Source organism: Bubalus bubalis, chromosome 9, assembly GCF_019923935.1.
Source record: "Bubalus bubalis isolate 160015118507 breed Murrah chromosome 9, NDDB_SH_1, whole genome shotgun sequence".
NCBI lineage: Eukaryota > Metazoa > Chordata > Mammalia > Artiodactyla > Bovidae > Bubalus > Bubalus bubalis.
This window is the reverse complement of record NC_059165.1, coordinates 3,492,993-3,517,617: the sequence shown is the minus strand read 5'-3', so window position 1 is coordinate 3,517,617 and position 24,625 is coordinate 3,492,993. Positions and strand designations below refer to the sequence as shown.

The following is a 24,625-nucleotide window of genomic DNA, read 5'->3' as shown; positions in this document are numbered from 1 at the left end:
GAAACGAGTTGCCAGTCCAGGTTCGATGCACGATACTGGATGCTTGGGGCTGGTGCACTGGGACGACCCAGAGGGATGGAATGGGGAGGGAGGAGGGAGGAGGGTTCAGGATGGGGAACACATGTATACCTATGGCGGATTCATTTTGATATTTGGCAAAACTAATACAATTATGTAAAGTTTAAAAATAAAATAAAATTTAAAAAAAAAGAAAAAAGAAAATAAAATACTTTAAATATGTAAAAAAAAATGAGTTTGTTGTAGAAAAATATAATAATATAATAAATTATTTTAAAGCATTTGGCTAGTGGATAACATAATTGAGTAGGTGGAATATAACCTAAGCCCTTGAATCACAAAAGAGTCATAGGTGATGGGTAATCAAAAACATCTGTGCTCACTTACATTTACCACGGAAACATGAACTATGAAATAGCGGATGCCCATAAGCTGATCTGCAGATAATAAAACCTCAAAGCAACTAACAACATTTGAATGCTGTCCTCACCACCTTAAATAACCTGAGAGCAGAAAGAAGAAAAATTCTGTTCATGTATAGTAGTAGAGAAGTAGTAACAAAAGTCTACTTCATACATAGTAGTCTTTGTTAGTTTTGCCATATTTTTATATATAACAACTGTAACTATTTACTAGCTATGATCCAAAAAGAGAAAACAAAACCCCAAACAGCATTAAGGATGGTATGTATGGATGTTTTTATGTTTTTAATGAAAGCATGACAAGTGAAAACCAAGTCTCTAAAACGGAAGTAATTTCTAATTAAATGACTTCATCATTACAAATTTTAATTATCATTGTAATAACAAAAGTAGAATTTAAGTAATCTGAATTTAAATATTTGAGTAAATTAACAATGTATTTCTTTCTACCTCTTTTGATGAAAGCACAGAAAAGAAGTTTCTTGGGATTAGCTCTCTTAAAGGTTGGCTTTCTTATGTCCCAGAATAAAATCAAAAACAAACTATAAACAAGCAAAAACCTTCCTTTTCTGAATGAAAATGTGACCTTTGGTTAACTTCCTAGATGTGTTCTCCAAAAATGGTACATGCACCACTGCTTAGAATATCATCGATTCCCTGTTGGTAGACAGCATCTGTCTGGTCTATGAGAACTGTAAACAGCCTGGGGAGGACCGTAATGCTTAGACTCCCTGAGTACACTCATTCTTACAACCGGGCGTGTAACTTCTAGGGATACTAGATGCTACGCCGATTGATTGCTTTACAAGTTACCAGTTCCGGGGGTTGACGCTTCTAAGCCAGGGTAGTGCCCACACCCGTTCTACGTGGAGCTCATCTCTTTGTACTCGAGCCTTCATCTGGCAGTGAAAGATGTCTCCTGACTGCTGCTGGGTGAGCTGTGGCCTGGGCTGCCGCAAGGCCTCCTACAGAAGAGGACCTCCTGTCACCGCCCTGCGGCAAGCGGAGGTTCCCACCCTTCACCCTTCCGAGTTAGACTGTGTCAAGTGTATCCTATGAGAGCTAAACAGCTCAACGTTGAGTTGAACCTAGTATATCTCAGGGCTTCCCTGGTGGCTCAGCAGTGAAGAACCTACCTACAGTGCAGTAGAGGCAAGAGATGCAGGTTCAGTCCCCAGCTCGGGAAGAGCCCCTAGAGGAGGGCATGGCAGCCCACCCCAATATTCTAGCCTGGAGAATTCCACGGACAGAGGAGCCTGGTGGGCCACAGTCCACAGGGTCGCAAAGAGTCAGAAACAACTGAAGCGACTCAGCATGCAAGAACAATACGACCTCATGGTAGGCAAGGCACCTAAATGTGTAACTTTTAGTATTTCTTTTGGTTTTAAGCCTATATGTAACCCAGGGTAAATAACAATACTGCTAAAATCATGAACAAATTAACTTTAATAACATCTTCATTGATTCATATTATTTTAGGGGGTTCATTGTGGCTGCTCTGTGATAAAGTAAGAGGAAGACAGAGAATACAACTCAGTGGCTAAGGCAGTTACCAGTGGCCACACTCGAGGTACATGTTGAGGGTAGAGCTGACCTGGCTTGTTAACGGACACTGATGAAAGGTATGAGGAAAATCGAGGCATCAGGGACATTTACGTTTCGGCTGGAGTAACTAAGTAAGCTGCTGTTCAGTCGCTAAGTGGTGTCCAGCTCTCTGTGACCCCATGGACTGTAACCCACCAGGCTCCTCTGTCTATGGGATTTCCCAGGTAAGAATATTGGAGTGGAACTAAGGGAACAGTGATGCCATTTTGAGACAGAGAAGACCAGCAGTGACAGCCTTCCACTCTGCATTTAGATTAACCCTCTGAAGAGTAAGGACTTACATAAGCCATGTAGGGAAATGAGGCTTTGAGAATGGTGATGATAAGGATCCAGCTTTATAATCAGCATTACATACTTAATTCCTTTTACAAGAAGCAGGAACGAATAAAGAAGAAAAAGGAGGAAAGGCAAAACACATCTTTAAGTCTGCAAGCACATCATGTGTTAAATTGAAACAACCCCAAAGTTCAACTTCCTTCACTGTTCAAGGAGAAAATCCTTTACTAGGTACTTCAGGATAAAGGATTTGCAACTATATGGTGCTTGAGAAATATGCTGTTGCTGTAATTTAACTCACTGTATGTGGGCTTCAAGATGCACAGTGGCATTCCAAACCAACTTTTAAAGAAAATTGCATGGAATTTTCAAGACATCAGGAGCGTTCTTAAAAGTTATGCAGAGAAAACGGATTTTTGATAGTTATGAATTACATTCAGTGCTGCCAGATTGTAGGGAACGCTCTTTTTGCCTCAGTATGGTTAGAATCACTGTTGACAAAGTTTTAATTTAAATTTTTAAGGATTTAAATGGAAGAATATAGGTCACTGGATTTTCATTCACTGCGTAAGGATGACTAGTGGCAGAAAGCAAGCGTGTTAGTGAGGGTCCAATTTTGGCCCCGGAGTCCATCTTTTCTGTAGTGGTTGGGAACTGAGGATGTGTTGGCAAGAATAATTTAGCTCTCAGTCAGGCAACCAGTGGACTGAACACACACAGTTAGAGGCCTGCCTGGCACAGAAGAGAAACTCAGTTCAGAAAACACTAAACGCATTTGTGAGACAGGCTCAAGGCCGCACAAATCACATATTACAATCACAAGCTGGAAGGGATTCGATCTTGCCTAGCAGGTTGTAGATTTAGATAGATTTGTAATAGTCTGAAAATACACTACACAGCTCCAAAGTCTAATTCTAAAAATTTTCAACTGGTTTCCTGAAGTTAATAAAAAAGAGGTAAATATTTGTAGAACCCACTGCATGTAAAACAGGTTTTAAAGAGCCTTGAGATATATCAGGAAATCGTAAGAAATTACAGTAGGTGTCTAATTTAAATGTTGTCTTAAAATAACTAATTTAAAAGTATATGCTATATAGACTATTAAAAATAAAAATCTTTTTTTAATAAAAAGTTAAAAATTCTATTTTTTTCATAAATCCAGAGACTAGAATAGGTTTCAAATCCACATTCCGTTTAACAAAAAGATGAAGCGTGAGCTGTGAGCAAAGCAGCGTAATTACTGAAAGGCCTTTCCGCGCGATCCGCCTTTCTGTGTCACTTGTGTGGGGGAGCCTTTCTTCAGGCCTCTGCTGGGTTTGGTGCCCTATTTGTCCTCAGCGCCCCCAGCGCTATAATCCGTGTTTTCTTTCACAGACTGATGAATGTGATGGGTAATAAGGACACGTGTAGCACATACTCGTGTGCATTCCCTGAATTTGCTCTATCCCCAAAATAGTGTGGAAGTAAAAGATCATGATGTACGCTTTAGGGGGATATGCATTTATGGAGTAAAGGACTGGCCTTCCTAATAAAACAATTTATAAGCAAGTAAATAAATAACGGTACGCTGGTAGGCACCTCTGACAACAAAAAAGCCACAGATTATGTGCAAATTTCAGCATGCCTGCTAAATTCATCTCTCTTTCTGCCACTCAAGAAAGTATTATCAAAATCCAAGTGCGTGAAAGTAAGAAACCCTACCGAATCTAGTCTAATTTAGAAATTTTTACAAAGAAAATGGTTTGCAAACCTTGATTGTAAGGTGTGCTGTAATGGCAAAGTTGAAAATGAACGCTTTAGAGGATTTCACCCAATTTCTTATGTAAACCAGAGCAGAAGGTATGATTCTCATAAAAAGCCAAGTACATGTGCCTCAACATAAAATAGGACTGATTGAATTTCAAACTCTTCATTTATTTTGTAGAGCTGAAATGTTAAGTTCCTTATTGCTGTTCAAAATTGGCTTGAGTCTTATTTATTATGATATATATATATATAATGTATTTCATATACATGCTATTTAATATATATATTATTATCAACACACACACACATATATAAAAGAGTAGCCCCTCTTTATCTGTGGGGGATACTTTCCAGGACTCCTGGAGGGCGCCTGAAACTTGGACAGCACTGAGCCCTGTGTATACCATGTTTTTTCCTACACACATGCCTATCATAAAGCTTAATTTATAAGTTAGGCAAAGTAAGAGAATATCCAGACTGTCAGCATCACTACTCTTGCACCTTTGGGACCCTTATTAAGTCAAATAAGGGCTACGTGAACACAAGCGCCACACCACTGCAGTGATCGACCCGGGAACTGCAAGGACTACTCGGGGACAGGCAGAGCCAGCAGCCTGGACTCACGGGCACAGGAGGAATTCACCCTCCAGGCGGGATGGCGTGCATGGCACGAGGGTTCAGCACACTGCTCAGAAAGGCACACAATGTGAGACTTTCTAATTGCCTATTTCTGGAATTTTCTACTTAATATTTTTGGACCATGGTTGACTGTGGGTAAATGAAATCATGAATAGGGGAGACTGGCTTCCCAGGTGGCGCTAGTGGTAAGAACCCACCTGCCAATGCTGGAGATGTAAAAGACACGGATTCGATCCCAGGGTCGGGAAGATCCCCTGGAGAAGGAAATGGCAGCCCACCCCAGTACTCCTGCCTGGAGAATCCCATGGACAGAGGAGCCTGGTCGGCTACAGTCCATGGGGTCACAAAGAGTCAGACCAGACTGAAGCAACTTAACATACAGTCTTCTCATTCAAAGAAGCTTTTGGTTACTATAGGACATAAATGATTTTAAATTTCAAATATAATCCTCCTCCTCAAGGAGTTTCAGAGAGTGTCATTCTAGACAGTTTTCTCTTGGTCATGAGCAGCTCCCTGCATGACTGTCTCATCCTCGGTACCCCAGAGAAGCATCTCTGGACTTGAAATCTCCAAACTGGACTTTCCAAGGCTGACTTTGGAAAGATTTACTAACAGAGGGCAGGAAGGGGCTGGGTCTTTGAGGGCATTATTGTGATTTCAAATCTAAAAGAACAGAAGAATCCTTCATGAGAGGAAATGAAATATCTTCAAAGCAAAACTGCTTTCTTGGAGAAACTCCTAGAGCCATATGTGAGGAAAGAGATAGTAGGAAGAAAAAAAATTGGAAATTTAACCTAAGAAAGATAGATGATTAAAAATATATTACAAGTATCAATCAAACAGTACTTAGCTATTTTCTGTATCTTTTTTTTTCTGCTTCTAAGAATTATTTATTATATAAAAGTATTTAGGCAAGCAAAATTTACATTATATCAGTTTGAAGGTAGTTCATTCTAAAGAGCCATAATAGAAATAGAAAAGTACCATAATAGAAAAGTCCTAACTCCTTGAAGACAGAATTCTTTTTTGTTTACTCCTGATTTCTAATTTTTAAAATCTCCTTTTCTGTGCCCACACGCAGTCATTCCCCATGAAAGACAAGTTGCTTTCAGGGATTCGGCACGCACTGCATACAGAAGAACATAGGCTAGATCAGCCGCGTCAAACTCAACACAATTGTTTGAAAAGTTGAAAAGTTCAAACTATTTATTTAATGTCATGCAGATAAACCCAAGAAAAGGAATACATTTGACAGGTAAATTCTAATTGACTGAGTCTTAAAAAGCCAAGAGAATGATTTAGGATAAGAGTTAAAATGAACAGTTTAATATTTAAGTTATTAGTAAAAGTAAGTTTGACTTAATTAGGAAATTAAATTAACCAAACTACCTTTCTGCCTCAAAGTCCCATTTAATATCTATTCTAAGTAAAATCATAAAGAGAATCTGTTCGATTCTCTTACTCCCAAAGATATGAGAGAAAGGAATATTAACACTTACTCATGCATAAGATCAACACATGGGGTTTGAAGAACTTGAGAAGGTTGGCACCATCCATCTCCAGAACCACGTCCACAGTGTACCACGGAAATCCACCAGCTTTCTACTCAAGAGGGTCACTGACCGACTGATCTAGTTCTTACCTATCCTTGGAAGGAGATGAACCAGAGCAGTGTTTCTCAAATTGTAGTCATTCTAGTCAGTGATACAATCACTTCAGTGAATACCCAACAAGCACCTTAAAGGCAAAATGTATTTTTCACTGTAGAACAAGGGAGTTTAAAAGCCCTGAAATGAGATGATGTCACACCTTACAGTTGGAACACTTTTTCTACTTATTTCCAAATGGGTCCAAGAGGTCATATTTTAGCACTTAAATGCAGAACATCTGAGACAAAATCGGAAGGAAATTCCCAGAGAGTTCATGGGGCAGCTAAAATATAAAAATACTTCTCTTTCCCAAGTTCCACTCCTAATTTCTCCAAAAGCAGAAAGTAAGGTAGAGTTAAGAGAGTGCTGGATACAGGGATACCTGGGAGCTTTGCAGGGCTGGTTCCAGATCACCACAGTAAAGTGACAATAAAGTGAGTCACACGGATCTTTTTGGTCTCCCAGTGCATATAAAAGGTATGTTTATACTATATTGTAGTCTATTATGTGTGTGATAGCATAATTTTTTTAAAAGAATGTACATAGTATTTTGATTATTGCTAAAAAATACTATTAGATGAGCTTGCAGTATGTCATAGTAGTAACATCAAGACTACTAATCACAGATCACAAAGAAATACAGTAATAAAGGAAAAGCTCGAAACGTTTTGAGAATTACCAAAATGTGACAGAGAGACACAAAATGAGAAGACGCTGCCGGAGGAACGGCAGCCACGGACTTGCTCTACAGAGGATTGCCACAAACCTCCCGTGTGTAAAAACTGCAGTGTCTACAACATGCAATAAAGCTAAGCAAAATAAAATGAGGTGTTTCTGTATATGGAACTAGAAGTTTCTAGTGTGTTGAGAATCCCTAAATGAGGATTCTCTAAAACCCAGGGGGGCTGAACTTGCTGTGTTTATAATGGAAAGGTTGGACTTGTGAGGGGAACTAAAATAGGTTTTAGGCTGGAGGAATGAAAGGCAGAAAATGCAGCGATATAAGACTCAGAGAGCAGCACAAACATAGAAGATAAATTTCTTTAAAAAGCCCAATTCATTCAAAGAACCAAAGTTCTTCAGAAAAACGAGTGATGCCAGGTCTCCAGCCTGAAATGCACAAGATGAGCCTGGCACATCTTGACATAATGAGTCAGCGTCAAAAGGACAGGGGAACCAACCCAAAGAAGCGTCTACTACCAAAAGAAGGCCAATCTGAGTAACAATTAAAAGAATAACTGCAAGGGATTGTTGAGATTATAATAACACCTACACAAAAGTAACAACTCCTCATTGGTCACCTTGGAGAACACTGGAAACCAAATTAGCATTTTTAAAATGGTAAATAAAGAGAAAAAATCATGTATTATTCCTTCCTTTCCTATATAAATTGAACTCAAGGAAACCAAGAAGTTAATAAAGGAAAGTCGCTCTTAATATAAGGAAATCTTGCTAATAAATGAAAAAGACCTGGTAAGGCTTAATCCTACCAGTATCCATGGGTGTAACAATGTGAGCCTAATTAGTGAACGACAAACAGTAAAATCAATTAGTTTAATGTTTAATTTCTATTTTGCTACAAGTGTTACTATCGTTTTCTAGTGGGAAAATTGGCACAAGTTTTTGTTTTACTTTATTTTTTCCAAATAAATATCTGATGCCAAGTGTCTTACATAGGATAATTAACCAGGAAAGAGGGAAGGAGATTTAGTCAAAAACACAGCTAGGGAGGGTAAAATGTCTTCGATTATGTTAAAGGGAAGGGGAGACCCTAAGAGAGCCCTCGCAGACCCAGTTCACTGCTGCAGCAGGGAGAGGTGGAGCCCTGGGCTTTAGCCCCATCTGCTCCTGCTCTCAGCAGATGAGGAGCACTGATGCTAAAGACCCCGACACTGGGAAAGACTGAAGGCATGAGGAGAAGGGGGACACCAGAGGATGAGATGGCTGGATGGTATCACCCACTCAATGGACATGGGTTTGAGTGAACTCCGGGAGTTGGTGATGGACAGGGAGGCCTGGCATGCATGCTGCAGTCCATGGGGTAACAGAGTCAGACACGACTGAGCGACTGACCTGAACTGATGCTGAAGAGCATAAAGGAGGCAGACAGCAGAGCCATACTGAAGAGGCTCCACCTTCACTCCTCAGAGGACATTCCTGGGAGCGGCTCTCCCGACAGAAGAGAATTGAGAGGCGCCGACTCAGGTGATGACACTGAGATCCCAGGAACTTCTGAGCTCGGGCTCAAGAAAGAACCTGAAGAAGAGGGCAACCGCTGATGCTTCAGGGAATGGCACAAAACTGTGTGTCTCTAGCAATACCTGTACTTTAAACATTGCTGTGAAATCATGTCACTTAGTATTAGCTGGATTGCTTTTAAAGGATCATTTAAATAAAGAAATCATTTCTATAAGAAAAGCTGGGAAATTTAAGAAGTTATCTGCACATAATCCAGTAAACGATTCAGAGGGAGATTATAGTTCCAGTTTTGCTAATTAATGCAAACCTATATAGGCTCGATTTCTTCATCCATTAAAAAAGAGTAATAATATTTATGCTTCCTTCATAAACTTCTGGTAAAAATTTAGAAAGAGTGCAAGAAAAAATTTAACTCAGGAAGAATTATATACAACTTTGAAATTAAGAAACATTTGTTGGATATGTGAATACACACTGAGTATCAATGAGAGTCTCTACCTCCTGGCGCAGGAACATTTAACCACAGAAGGCAACTAACGCTCGGTGTCAGCTCAACAAGCTGTAGTGGATCAGCACGCGGAACCTACTAAGTTCTGTAACTATATAATCAAATCTCACGGGGTAGTTGCTTTGTGATATTGTTTTTGTTTATACAAAGATGGAAAAAACACGGTATCATGAATTTCAGTTACATCATTTAAGCTTTGACAACTGGGACAATCCAACAAAGCTTTCTAGTAATAAATACTCCTAAGCACATCACTGACCTATGAGTGGTTATCCAAGAGACTGATTTATTATTGAATCCAGGCTGAGCGCCAAAGAATTGATACTTTCGAACTGTGGTGTGGCAGAAGACTCTTGACAGTCCCTTGGACTGCAAGGAGATCCAACCAGTCCATCCTAAAGGAGACCAGTCCTGAATATTCATTGGAAGGACTGATGTTGAAGCTGAGACTCCAATACTTTGGCCACCTGATGGGAAGAACTGACTCAATGGAAAGACCCTGATGCTGGGAAAGATTGACGGCAGGAGGAGAAGGAGATGACAGAGGATGAAATGGGTGGATGGCATCACCAACTCAATGGACATGAATGTGAGCAAACTCTGGGAGATAGTGAAGAACAGGGAAGCCTGAAGTGCTGCAGTCCATGGGGTCTCGAAGAGTCGGACACGACTTCGTGGTTGAACGACAACACAATATCATATGGTTACTCACAAACTGTGTGAACCTGAGTCTCCACATCTGTAAGCTGCAATACCAACAGTCCATATCTAAAACAGGGTGCTCAGGGAATTAAATGAATACATTTAATTAAACGAATGAAAACATCCAATAAATGTTAGCTATTCTATTGTTATGAAAATTAACATTTCATTTTCTTTTTGAACTGGGTACTTGATTAGTAGTTAGAACCCAAAGTAGTGTTTCCTTTTATATATGTTAAGAGAAGTTGTTACCATGGGAATGGTGAATAAGACAGGAAAAGTCGAAATGAAAATTGGAAGTTACTCTGAATTTTTAACTAGAATATTTTCATAAGGTTTCTTCAAAATTTGCCCGTGTGTGCACGTAATCACTTTGGATGATTTCTGCTCTTTCTTTAGATTAACCACTGTGCGCAAACTCACCCATTCCGACACCTGCTTGCGCTCCGAGCCTTCCCTAGGACTGCGCCACCTCAAACGCCCTCCCTTCTCCTATCTGTCCTCTGCGCCTCCTCTACCGAAGACTTCAGTCTGTTATGGCCCTGTCCTCCAGAGTCCCTACACCTCATAGGGCCTTATTTTTTAATTTGACACCATCATGTTGCTCGAAACATTCTCACTGCTTATATCTGCTTTCCCTACATAAGAGTATATACTTCTCACTCATCTCTGTATACTCCACAGCGCCCAGCCAGCACACAGCCAGTAAACATCTGCTGAATGAAACAAAATTGGAGCCAGCCCAGTACACATCCCAGGATTAGAAAGAAATTTAAACATTATGTAGGTCAATTCCTTACCCCAGTGCTTCCAACTTTCCACCTTCTTTTCAAGAGATTATCTCAGTTTGAATAACTCTTGTAAGAAAGAGCTCACTACCACTTAAGACATCTGGTTTCAATAAGTCTTAAACATTAGGAAATTGTTTTTTTTGTGTGTGTGGGCAACGAGAAATCTAGTATTACAGCAGTTATCTTGGTGTTTATTGCAGTCCCCTTTAGATTTACTAATTGCTGATATAATACTGATAATAATCAATAATGACCATATTATAGCACAGGTCAAGGAAAATAAATGCTTAGTCTGAATACTGAAGGGTATTAAGGGTACTAAAGTAGGCACTCTGAAAAAATGACTTTTTATGTGATTTGGAACAAATTTCTTTTACCTATAACAGAACTTCATGAGATTAAAGTTAAAAGTTAATTAAAATTAAAATCAAGCTTTCTATTTTAAAAATGCTAATAAGTAACTGAGAAAAGGAAAGTGGAAAAGTAAATATTTCAGTTAACAATTAAGTTGTATATGGAAATTTAGTATTTGGCTATAAAAATTAATAAATTAATTGAAGCAACAACATTAGTGTATTTGGAGGTATAAGAAAGTTCAGGGCAAGCATAGAGATTGGTCCATTTGTCTTTTAAATATAAGTTAGAAGACTTCTTATTTAAAAAAAACTCTATTACATACAAAGCTAGAGTTGGCCTTTGAATTGGTTATGGGAGACTTTTCTTCAAAGAAATGTCTTAAGAAGTGCTTCTTTTAATTATAATTCTTAAAAATTATAATTACCAAATTTTTGGTGAAAAATCATGACCATTACTGAAAAGAAAGAAAAAAGACAATAAAGTGGACATACAAATCCAATGGTGAGGAACTCCAGGAATAAAAGAATTACAAGTGAAGAGAAATGACTTTTAAGATGGGCACACAAACAAGGAGAATTTGCAACAAAAAAAGATTTAGCATTTTAGTATTATTTTGTTAGAATCAGTAAAAGCTATCTATATTTAAATGATAGAATGGAGAGAAAATGTGAATAATCAACAGGAAACAATAAGGCATTCTTTTTGACTTGCAAATCTATTTTCTAAAGTTTGTCTCTGTCACTTTACAACTATTAAGAGTCATTCCTGCTGACAAAAGGAGTTGAATCTTACCCCGCAATCTTGGAGTAGTCTGAAATACAATTTGAAAATGAAACAAAACATAAAAGAAAAAACACAAGAATTTAATTTTAAATGGAACATCACTGTATGTAATGCATACCTAATAATATGAAAAATAAGATGGCATAAGAAAGGGCCAAACTATCTTTCACGTAAAGATTTTCTTCTTGAATCACCACTGGTTTGGCAAGAAAAAAAAAACAGAAAAAGAAACACTCCGATACTAGTGCAACCCAGAATGCTTGTTGGGATCTCTTTTTGTTTCTTTAGTGTGCTTATTTTGATCATGTATCCAGGATCTAATTTGGGTTAACTAATAGCTGAAGAGGTCTGGTATCCCAGGAAAAGGTAGTGAACGTACCACCTATTAATCTTTCCATAGCGCTAGAAGGTCAGCAAGGCTGGGGTGAGGCGAGGCTTAGACCCGGGCAGAGAGGAATGGCAGCGGGCGCCCCTGCCACTTCTCTTGGCCGGAAGGAGGAGGCGCAGTACCGTTTTTCCTTTCCTCCTTCTGTAAGCAGCAGGCGGCGCTGTGCTCCGGCCCCGCGGGACTGAAGGCCCAGGGGCACACACACCAGCAGGCCGCTCGAGCACCGGCCGGCACACAGCAGGCGCTGAAGCAGTGCCTGTGGACAGGATGAATATACACATCGTGTCCGTCGCGCGGCAGGCCAATTGAAATGGCATCTCCTGTGATAATCGCTGGAACACCGACCTCCTTTTCTGGGAGGCCACTTTGGCCCAGAGTAACCCAAAAGCTTCCGCGGCAGGCCTGCGGTTGGGCTCTCAATCCCGGAGCAGGCAGAGGGCCGGGCGAGCACAGGAGGGGCGGCCAAGGGCTGTCCTGGGGGCAGCAGGGACCCTGGAGGCCCCAGACGGCGAGGTCAGAAGTTGAGTGTTTCCAGTCCTCTTTAATTAAAAGGTTATTTGACAACTTGAGACAGGAAGCAAAAAGATATCCCTTAGAGTGCATTTCCAGTGCTCTCAGGAGTGCTGAAGTCAAAGGAAATGTGCTAACAACCCACAAACTGGGGTCCTTTTTACATCTGCTCCCTGACACGGGGTCACACTGGTGACCTTCACTGCCAAGACGGGAACTGAGAGAAGGGTTTTCTTCATCCATCTCGTTTATTAGACCATAGGGTCTCTGCCTTACTGCCCAAGACTGGCTCTGACCTCCGCAGGCATAAATGATTCACGCTGACTTCTCCTGTTCCCGTTAATCCTAAGGACATACCTTTCTGAAGGAGGAGAATTTTTCAACAGAAAAGTATTTGAAGGCAAGCAGAAAGGCAGGTTGGAAATTCTTCAATGACAAATTATTATAAGAACAAAAAAAAAGCATAAGGGGAGCCAAATTATCCAAACAAAAATGAAGGTAATCCAGAGAAAGCAAAGGGAAGACGCCTAAGATAGGGAGACAAAAGATTTTCAACTTTCTGGTGCATCTTTCTTTTCATTCCCTACAAAGAACAATATGGTTTAGACAGCTCACGTGTGGAAGCCAGTTAGGCATGCGTGGACTAATAAAGGTCAAACTTATAAAGAACGATTCCCACAAACAGAATGCCACCCTTGGAGGAGGAAGAGGCCTGATTCTTCTTCAGAAAAACAGGAAGAGAGTTCTCACAATTCTAGAGTTAGAAGAACTGCTGGTTAGTGAATATCCATTGTGCCGCCAGGCAAAATACAGACGCTTCTTATTCGTTTTCACCGCCTTTCATGGTCTGCATTATCATGTGCTTAGCAGACGACAAACTAAAAGCTTAAGCAACTTAGTGCAGATCATTAAAAAAAAAAGATGAGACAAATTCTAACCTCACTCCCTGACACCTTAGTTTGAATTTTTTTCCCGTGATAACAGCCCATAACATTTATTTGTTTAGTGACAGAAGAGTGACAATATTATTTTGTCTTTAGGGAGCAATTCCCCAAGACTGTATTTTCCATTCAGCTGTGCTTGAATTATTGATTTGTTTATAATTGTTATCCTTTACCATAAAGATCTATGTTCAATCTGGGGAATAAGAAGCCTATTAGAATGATACTTTTCTGCACAATAAGTATATCATATATCAATTAAAATGAACATAACTGCCTACCAGCCTGGCCAGGTGTCGCTAAGTACTAAAATACCACATTCAACACCTGTGAGAATCTCAACAAAAATTACAAATGATAAGCCAGGCGAGCTGCTGTTTCTGAATTGATGCAACCTGCGAAGAACTTCAAAAATCTCAGGATACTGTACTGGGAGCATGTACAAACACACCACGGGGAAAGGAGGTGAGGAGGAGACTGGCTGGAATATGTGCAAACCAACAGGAAGGAGAATTAGGGTAGTCTCTTGAAGGATGAGATTCCCCTGGTATCAGGCACATCAAATTGTACTATTTCTAAGTAGCTTCCAAAAAAAAAAAAAATCCTACAGAATATATATTCAGTTAAAGAAGAAAAACAGCATCTGCTTTTCTTTCTTAAAATTTATAATTAACACAGGGCAAAGGATCACACCCTCCCCTAGTAGAGCAGTTACTTCCAAAAACATGCTGTTTCTCTGGTTACAATGAATAATCATTTCTGCTGTCTTTTTGACAAAACTGTTCATGTGTTATTGGCAGGGTACAAGGAGGAAGGGAGATGAGCTGAATGTTCAGTAATTTTTTTAAATTTTACAATCAAGTAGCAATTATGGCACAATCTCATAAACTATTGACCTTTACCCTTCTACCTCAACCGTGCCCCAACATTTTGAAGAACAGAACGGATGCACAGAGGCTTTCACCACAAATCCTCTGAGGACCTAAAACCCCAGGGAGAAGGAAGGGAGACAAGCTGGGCAGAGGGCTTGAGAGCTGGAGGGTATGAAAAAAAAACCACGATAGATTTCTCCACGGAGGGAGACAATCCTCAAAATTTTCACTTCTAGTTTCTCTCAACTAGACTAGGTCAGTGGTTCTCAATTTTGGCTGACATTGACATCATCTAGGCACATTTTATTGTCTGGGCACCACCTCCTGGAAATTTTGAAATCCCTGTGTAAGATTCAAGCACCATGATGCTTTACAACTTCCCCAGGTGATCCTAACCTGCAGAGGGGGTTGACAAGAGCTGACCTAAATAATTCAGAGAGATGGATAAAGGGAGACCACATGGGCAAAGGATTAACACAATTTTCACTTCACCAGGAGGAAAAAACAAAATCTAAAATCTCAAAACACCAGAACAAGAGAATATCACTGAACAACAGCAATAAACAATAACAATACATAAGAGCAACAGCAACAACAAAGGCCTCTTCCAAGGCCTTCCTTCCCAGGAAAGAAAAGGAGGTAGAAGAATTGTGTGTGAATCTTCCCTCTGCCCCTCTCCTGCAGGAAAGCAAGTTCGCTCAGCAGTACACACTGCGCTCTCATTAGACAGGAACACGCGGGAGCATGAAGTCAGTTTACACGGGAGGAGACAGCCTCAGAGGCGTGAGGGAACTTCCCAAAGGCCAAGGCACAAAGACCGAACTTGATTCCACATCTGTCCCAGGTCTAAAGCGTTTCCTCTTTTCCATAACTTCCAGAACATTTCTTTGCACTGGCTAACTTACTGGTACTGGGACAAAGTGTAATTTTAGGAACAGTTTCCATTGCGGGACTTGAAGGGTCCTTTCTAAAGAACTTAGTCCACCCTTTTCCTGGCAATTAGTAAGATTGGAGAGGCAGGTAGGGGACTACTGGTAAAGGATTTTGAATGCCAAGTAAAGCGTTTGGAATGAATGAATGTACTAGTTAATTACCAAATCTACACGTATTGAGGATCTGCCCGGTTTGGGGCAGAGAGACAACTCTAAGGTCTAGACAAAAGGGAGGCACTGAAAGTTTTAGATACCGTATCTTAGAGGCACTCTAATATGCCAAACCAGAAAACAAACTACAAGCAAAAAGAAAACATCAAAACACTCCTTTCTCATGGTATAATTACGAAAAAAGACAATAACCCAGAAACAGTATGGATAAATCCATGTAAGAAATTTACCATTCTCAAAAAATAAACTCTGAAAAGAAATTAGGGTTATCTTTAAGCCAAATCCTTTATGTTACTTTTTTATTTTTCTGTTATAGCTTTCATGGAGTTTTTCCAAAGGATGAATTTAGTAGCTGATAAAATACAACTCTCCCATCCAGGCCAGAATGATATCTTAGGATTGGAGTCAATTATCAGCATATGTTGGATTAACAGTTAAAAAAAACCCAATATAATGAATTATTAGTTTTCTTCAAGGTAGAAATCATATTCTCCAATGTAAAGAAACAAATTTAAAAATCAGAAAAGAGAAATGGAAATCATTTAAAAACATCTAGTTAAAACTCTGTATTTAGATTAAATATGCAAATTAATAGTAAAAAATATTTATAATGCGCTGAACAAAAGAGGAAAGCCTAGGTGGGTTATTTTATTACTCCAATAGGATGATTTCATACTTTTCATATTTTTATATAATAACTTGCTTTTCTCCACTTGAAAGGAATATTTAAAATTAACATATTTAAACTTTTACAAACAAATGTATATACCTTTTACTTCCTACATATCTAAACTTCCTATTGGAAGTTTCCAATGTTTTAAAGAATTTAAGGCATTAAGAAGGCTGGCATTTGGAATGTGAGCAAGCGTGCATTCGACATGACATAAATTAAGCAAATCAACACAATAATTACTTTATATTATATCAGATATTTCATTATCCTAATATTTATTTTCATCATATAGAAATTTTAGCCATACTTTTTAATTCTATGTGATTATGCAAGTATATATATGATTTCCTGTGGTGATAAAACTGATATATATATATATACTCATTTTACTCTGGTTCTAATTTCAAGATTTCTTGATTTGGGGCAGTATGATCAGAGTTTGCCTCAGTAAAGATATAGCTCAGTGTCCATGAGATAGTAGCTTTTGATTTTTTTTAAAAAAGCTTTCAAAGATCGTGTACCTTTTTATTCTTGAAGACGATTAGGACAATGGCTCATTACATACCATAATCTGTGATTTTACAGGACACCAAATACAGCTCTTTCAGGTTTTGTCCTTCCTTTGCGATGACCTCCACACACCTGAAACACACACACAAAAAAAGTGGCGAGTTACACTAATGTGTTTCAAGTTAAATTAGCAAGAGTTTGTCCACGACTGTCACAGGAAGAGGCCAGCGTTTGACGAATGCCACAGCGCTCTTCTTTCCACAAACCGCTTTCAAGGTGTTTTGGGAAAAGGTATTATATTCCCCGCTTTTTAAACTCAAGTGCTTTAATACTTAAATGACCTTAATTAAATACATTTATGACTAGTGCATCTTGTAAAGCTAAACTGATGAAAAAGAGATATTCCTCTAACAGCACTGTTACATTTGGTAATAAAAGATTAGTAAACGTATGCTATATAATGAATATTTATCAATTACATTAAGAAAAGTAATAAAACTGTGAAACATGGATGCTCATTATAAGGGATCCCCTGGTAGCTCAGCTGGTAAAGAATCCACTAGCAATGCAGGAGACCCCAGTTCCGATTCCTGCGAAGGGAACTGGCTCATTATAAGTGAATGTAATATTGCTCATGGTTTAATTTTTAATGGTGGAGTTTGATCACACTGATATACATTTGTGAAATTTTATTCAACATAAAAATGTTTTAAAAATCTGTGACATGGATTAAAGAAGAAAGAAAAATCATACATATAAGAATATTAAAATATTTTCCCTGGTTTTATTATTAATGTTTTAGATGAATTGTTGCATATATATAGGCCATTTAAATAATATAGATATGTAAGATTTAAAGTCTCTTCTGGTTTCATTTAAGTTAAAATTTTGAGTGGTGCACCCTGCTCTAATGTCCACAGTGGAACACGTAACACAAGACTCAATGAACTTCATAAACAATGATTAAAAACACTATCTACCTGATGATTCAGTCCCCTGTAATAGCAGAAAAACCTGTACAATCAAACTGACACATAGGCATGTGCGTCCTTCAATGCAGTCCCAGTTTTAATCTTTATAAACAACAGTTAAGTAAAAGGGTAAAAGCAAAAAGAGTCATTAACCTTTTCTAGGAAGTAAGGATCAAGTAATTTGATACCTATGTGTATAATCCATCAAAAAATTACTGAGTATCCATCTCTGTCTTTCAGATATTTTATTTGCTGTCTGGCTTATTTGTAGGTATCTTCATAAAATGTCAGGAAATTTTATACAATTTTACTTCACATAATTCATTACTGAAGGTTAAATTAGTTATAGAGAAGACATATTTTTCTTTTAAAAATATTTTTATAGAATATTGTCTTAATAGAATGATAAACATTTCTAAGTTCCTCAGACTAACTGAATAAGCATTTTTTTTGGCTATTAAAAAAAAAAGATTTATTATAAAAAATGGGTAAGCTGTTCCATGGTTACAATAGAAAACTTAAAACAGTAACAATGTAATTATGATTGATATAGCTTATTATGAAGGGAAATTTTTAAACCTAATTCTATATCATTTGACTTTAATGTAATATTTGAATAAAGTCTTAAAAAAGAAAAATAAAAGCAGAAATGAAACTAACTACAGGCAACAATCATGTTTTACATATGACTTAAAAACTGATTTTCATATCCTAAGGATAAAAATAAAGGCCCTGCTTGGTTATAATATCATAAATAGTTAATTTAAAAAGTCTACTTTCTGCCATGTATAGCTCTCTGTCCGCCTCCATCACCTTCCAAAAAAGTTAGCAGATCCAACATGTTGTATGACCACAAAATGAAACATTAGTGCAGAAATGTGTTCCCATCATTTATTTTGTTTTCACGGTCTTTTCAAATAGTTCAAAACACCTGATTATGGAAAAAAAAATCTAAACAAACACAATGTCCTATCTGTGTTCTCAGCAGCTGATTCTGTATCAGATATGCTACGAGCACACGTGACCATAACAGACACACAGGGCACACTACAGACGGCAAATAACACAAATTGATTTCCCGGTACAAGTGCTATTTCATAGGCAATAAGAACTGGTATTCACATAAAATAAGATAATCAATCACTGGATAGAAACTGTCCTAAAAATGATGAAAGGCCACGAGCATCAGGTTTCCTCCCTATGTGAGAGGGAAAAGTTATTATGAATACATAACACAAATATATTTAGCTTACTCAAGAGGCAACAGCCAAGAGAAAACACATGATTAAGAAATAAAGAGTACATATGTTTCAGAGAAATATAAGAGAAGAGCATTTTACTTTTACAAAGGATCACATAGCATTTTTGCTCTGTTTTATAAAGTTCAGCTACATAAGGTTTTCCAAATACTTTTAATTATCCTGTAATCACAACCAGTGCTAAAAGTTATGTGCAACATAAAGCTGTTCCTCAAAAAGGAATTCATAGAGAGAAAATAAAATGTTCCTTGGAAGATTTTTAGCAAAATTTATTATTTTTTAAATTAAATATCACATATTTCACAGATGTGATCTTTGAGAAGTCCCAAGTTCTTGTGAACCTGGACTGAAACTCAGTATCATACTAACAGCAAATTGATGGTTCAAATAAATAGGTAAAATAGCTATTTTTTTTGACAGTTGGAAATGGAAGTGGTTCGTGTTATCCTGTTAGTGCAAACTGGTGGAAAATGGAACCCCATGTCTGGTTCCTGGCTAGCGTCTGAAGTGAAGGGTACTTGCTCGGTCGTGTCCGACTCTTCACAACCCCATGGACTGTAGCTAACCAGGCTCCTCTGTTCATGGGATCCTCCAGGCAAGAATACTGGAGTGGATTGCCAGTCCCTTCTCCAGGGGATCTTCCCGACTCAGGAATCAAACTGGGGTCTCCTATATTGCAGGCGGATTCTTTATCCTGAATCAGCAGGGAAGCCCACTCATGCCCTTTAGTCCAGACTTAACATCAGAGCGTTTCCCAGCTCACTGTATAGACTGTATGCAGGCAACAAAAAAAGGAGACAAAGCTTTAGTAATTACTTAAACATTCTGACTACAGGTATTCATGTAAATTTTAAGAAGTATTTAAAATGATACCAAAAAGAGAAATGTTTGCAAACTCACAGTCTGTGTGCAGGAACACTAAAGAACCAAAGACCACATTTAAAACCTTTGCTTCACAATCCCCTTGCCTATTCACAGATAATGAAAAGGAGAATATTCATTAATCTCAGTGATAAATCATAGTTTGTCCCCAGGGGTAAGCCATGAATTCCTAAACTCAGAATTTAGAATTAAAAATCTGCCCATTCACCCACCCTGTCCCTGCCCTCCCTAAGGATGAACCTCAGAATACCACATGACCACCATTCTCCATGGGTCAATGCATTCAAAGACCCTACTACATGCATGACAACCCAAGGAATTACAAAATTTGGGGAAAGAACAAGATCCTTCGAGAAAGGAATAATCTCAACATTACCAAGAAAAATTCCTAATATAGGAATATGCCAAGTGGAAGATGCAGAAGAATATCAAATACCGTTAAAGGAGCCCGTGAACATCAAACATGAGCCTACTAAACCATCTCCCTGAGTTCTGAGAAGAGGAGGCATGTCTTAACAAGAGTGAATGATGAATGGGAAGACGTACATTCTGTTCTCAGCTCCATGAAACCACAGACACCCCTATCTTCTTCAGAGTCCCACAGTACCGTTCTTCGTAAAAATGAGGGCCTCTCTGAAAAACTTCTCCAAATCAAATGTCCTAGGTTCATTTAAATATATTTTAGCTCATTCTGAATTGCCTCCTCTCAGATTATTTTCTTGCTTTTACGTTTTGGCAGGGTTCTGAATAGAATAAAAAAATTGCACCCATTGTAAATTCTTGAGTAACAGCTGTTGAGTACATATATATATATATATATAAACTCTGTTAGAATACTGAAAAGGACCAGAAAACCTGCTCTGAACTACCCAAAGCACTCAGAATAATTTTTTTATAATAATGTGATTTTATGCTCACTTGCTTTTGATAATGTTCTAAAGTACACCTGAAACATTTGATGAAATATGAAAAACAACAAAAAGGTTACTTTTGTGAGCAATATAGGTTTTTCCTTAAAAGAAGAGAAGGCGTTACTTAGTTTCAGGAAAACGCTATCTCCTTAGCAATAGATTCTTAATCACCTGATTTATGTGAAGGGTAAAGGTTAATGAATTAAGCTGTGTAAGCTTCAAAACTATCAAAGGAATTCAAAAGAGCCTCGAATTATGGAAAACAATGGCCCATTCTACATACATACCAAATTTTTATGTTTTTTGTCTCCCACTCAAAAGCTGGAACGTGGCATTAGTGACAATTGAAAAGAACTAATGAGGAAATATGACTACGCTGCTTGCAAGAGGAGTGTCCTAGGAGACCTTGTTACTGTTTGTGATGTGCTTCACATCCAAAAGAAGCTAATTGGAGCTGCCAGACACTGGTTTGCAAATCTCACTTTAAAGGACAGGCTCAATCACCTCAGAGGTGTGAAAAGAAATGTCCCCATTAGAGATGCATTAGCATGTGGCTTGGTGAATTTCTAAGTAAACTTTAGGATGTTCTTTCCTAAGTCACTTTTATATTTGAATAATAGACATATCTGCAAGCAGAAGAAAAAATGCAACAAGACAAAAACCACCCTATGGATTAAAACAAAAAGTATGAATAGTGCTGTAAAGCCACTGGCAAATAAGTGCAACAGGGAGCTAGGTGAGCTTAAAGTTGAATAAACATGTAGATCAAACCTCGAAACTCCTGAAATGCAAACACATGAAAAAGTGATCTATTTGGGGGTTCAGAAATAGAACTCCAGTTTCATCATTTCCTGAAACTCGACAAGCCAACAAGCCACCCTGGATTATATTCACTGTAAGTGGGGTAGCAGACGAGGCTGCAACACACACACCAACAAAAGAAAAAGGAATAAAAAGGAGGCACAAAATCCAAAAAGAGAAACAGGGGAGTGAACCTGGTCCAATTCTGTGCTATGAAAGCTCGTCCCAACTAACTCATATACGGGTCATTTAAACGATAGCAGAGGTCACCAAAACACAATTTGGCATCTTACACAAAGAATAATGATATTTGATTGATTTTTTCTAAAGCCTCAAATCAAGTTTTACTGAGGAATAATCCAATCTCAGTGCAGTGAATGAATGGGCATGATTTACAGGTATATCCTGCTTTCAGAATGTGTATGATATAAAATATTTCTATGTTAAAAAAGATAAATTTACAGTTAAACATTTACAAGATGAATCAATTCAAGAATTAACAAATAGTACCTTTCTACTTATATGTGAATATAATTTCATTTATAAACATTCCATTAACAGGCACATTTTCCAGTAACACAACACCTTAACTTTACGGAGCACGAAATGGTTATTTTATCTTTAAAGAAATGCACGTAAGGACAAATGGAAGACTATTTTGGGAAAGTGACACATGGCGTTAAGTGGTGCGCTGAGTACCCTTTGTATTTTATGGTACACTTTCTTGTAAATGTCCTTCTGTTTTATCCTTTAACAGCACAGTATCAGATATATACTTAAGCCAATTTTTCATACAAACATCTAAAGATAATCTCACAGAAGAGACGTTTATTGCAAGAGAGATTTTTTTTTTTTTTTTAAAGCTGACTTGCAATTAAAACACTAAAGCGTTTGCTCAAAACACATTCCTAATATACCTCAGGGGCGAAGACTGGGAGCCACATGAAAAATGTCACCAGCTCACCAGTTACAACAATTATCTTGGGATATTCATTAAGTTCTCACTTACCAAATGTTATTCTCTGGAAAGCCAATATCTGATTAGTGAATCTAAGATTAATTTAGAAATTTGCTATTTAAACAGTGGAAAACTGATGCCTATTTTGTCACACAGAGACAGTGAAAGGTTACAAAATGAGGAGAGTAGTTTGCTTGTTTTTAATTACCACAGTAAGTAGCCTGTAAACTGAAATGTTACTTCAGTGTTAAGTTCTATGGGTCTGCAACTCTGCTGAAAGAGGTGCTGTTGCGCCTGAGAAGGAGGCACAGCAGATGCCGTCACCTGCAGGTCCTTTCTGGGCCAGTCTTCTCCAGCCACCTCCAGCATCGGGAAGGTTTCCTAACTGGAGAGTAAGAGCCCAGGAGACAGCACTGAAAGAGGAGCAATAAGAGAACAAAAGAATACTTCTAACATATCGAGGAGTGACCATCACAAACCAGCTCTTACAGGACTATTTTTGTTTCCTCATTTATATAGCAAGACATGTTTAATGTAATAGGAATGTGTCCAGAGAACTTTAAAAATGTTTTTCAAATAGAATAAGGCCTGTGTTTTTTTTTTTTTTAAGCACATCGTCCTTAAGCTGCTGAGAAACAAAATGGTTAAACGTCTTCCCAAAGCAAGAGGGTGGGGGAGAGGGAAGCAAACTAACACATTTGGATAAACTTGGCTCTGGCTTTAATACTTCAGATCCACTCATCCAAACATCTTGTTTTTAATTTTAGTCATTGTTCTATCCTTTAACTGCAGCTACACTAGACCTTTATATAATAACTCGAGCTAACTTTTTCTAAGCATGCCTCCAAATATTCAGGAAGCAGAAAAAAATTTCTAAGTGCTTACCTATTTATTTCAACAAGGTTTTATTAAGTGCAAACTATGTGTTAGAAATGTTAAAAGATCTAATCAGAAAGCCACATGATTATAAAATGATGGACATAATACTTATAACCTTGATAGATCAACTACTATTTATTTTTGCTGCTATGGCTGATATTAATGTTCATCCCCAGCAGCAGAAAAACCTTATCACTATCTCTGTATCTACTGAAAATCATGTGGAAAGAGTCATATTTCAGGACTGACGGAAATGTTAGAAGCGAAGGGGAAACTTTAAAGGTAAGGTTTCCTAATTCAGCAGTTTAGTCATTCCTCAATGGGGGGAAAAATGTATTTACTTTAAAATGAGAAAAGTTAAGAGATCTCCTCCATCCTTAAAGGTTTTTGAGTTTCCATCAATTTACAGCCAATATCTCTGGGGGAGTCTGGGCACTGCACAATGTTAATACAGTTAAAACTGGTGCTATGTTTATGGTATTCTGGCATATTTTAAGATAAAGGATGGAAGAGAAGATTTTATTCTCCTGTATGTTACAAACATTTACTGTGTGGAAGCAAAAGCCCAGGCCTTAAAAAGAAAACAGGAATGTAAAAACTATAGTTTTTATAGGTAAAACTATGGTTAGTCCAGTTCAGTGGACTGGGGTTCATCAGAGGCCATTCCTTTTCTGAAAAGAAGCCAGGCAAAATTCTGGCAAGTTCCAACTCCTACCTGCCTCCTGCAACAATAAATAAGAACGTCAGTGGTAAAGCTAGAAATATTCCAGAGAGACTTGCTAGGCCTCCAAACGGCTAATATGAAATTTAGACGGAATATAAAACATCCAGTGGTTGATCTCCCTGCCCGTCTCCACCTCCATCGCCCTTACTGCTTTCACTACTGATGAGAAAGCCTCAATTCTACAAACATTAAGTGCACCTTTAATTTAAAATGAAGAAGACAAAATTATTTGCGTGGACTATAAGAGTATCCTGAAGATGCGATTTCAGGCATCATTCAGGAAAGAGTTAAATACTTCCTTACCAGAAGATGCCACAAGGCTTTGTAGTGACTAATTGCCTCTTTAACCTCTGCACTCGGGGAGCTGGCCTGCACTTCAATACCAGTTTTGTGATAGAGCCAGAGACTGATGTTCAACACAGACCTCCTATGACCTGTGTAGCCCTGGAGTCAACTCAGACAAGATGCTGACAGAAGGCCTCCTTCTCACTTGGGAAGGCACAGAATCCCTTTCTGGATCAGCCAAATTCCCAGAAGACTAAGGCAAA

The 24,625-nt window shown here is 38.2% G+C and overlaps 1 protein-coding gene across 1 annotated transcript in view; it reads right to left on the bottom strand.

Moving 5' to 3' along the window:
• FBXL17 (F-box and leucine rich repeat protein 17) overlaps nt 1–24,625 on the bottom strand; it is a 521,490-nt gene that overhangs the window by 164,183 nt on the left and 332,682 nt on the right. The window contains exon 7 of the mRNA XM_006067398.4: nt 16,748–16,824. Within this exon, the coding sequence (XP_006067460.2) occupies nt 16,748–16,824 (77 nt within the window). The remainder of the gene's footprint in view (nt 1–16,747; nt 16,825–24,625) is intronic.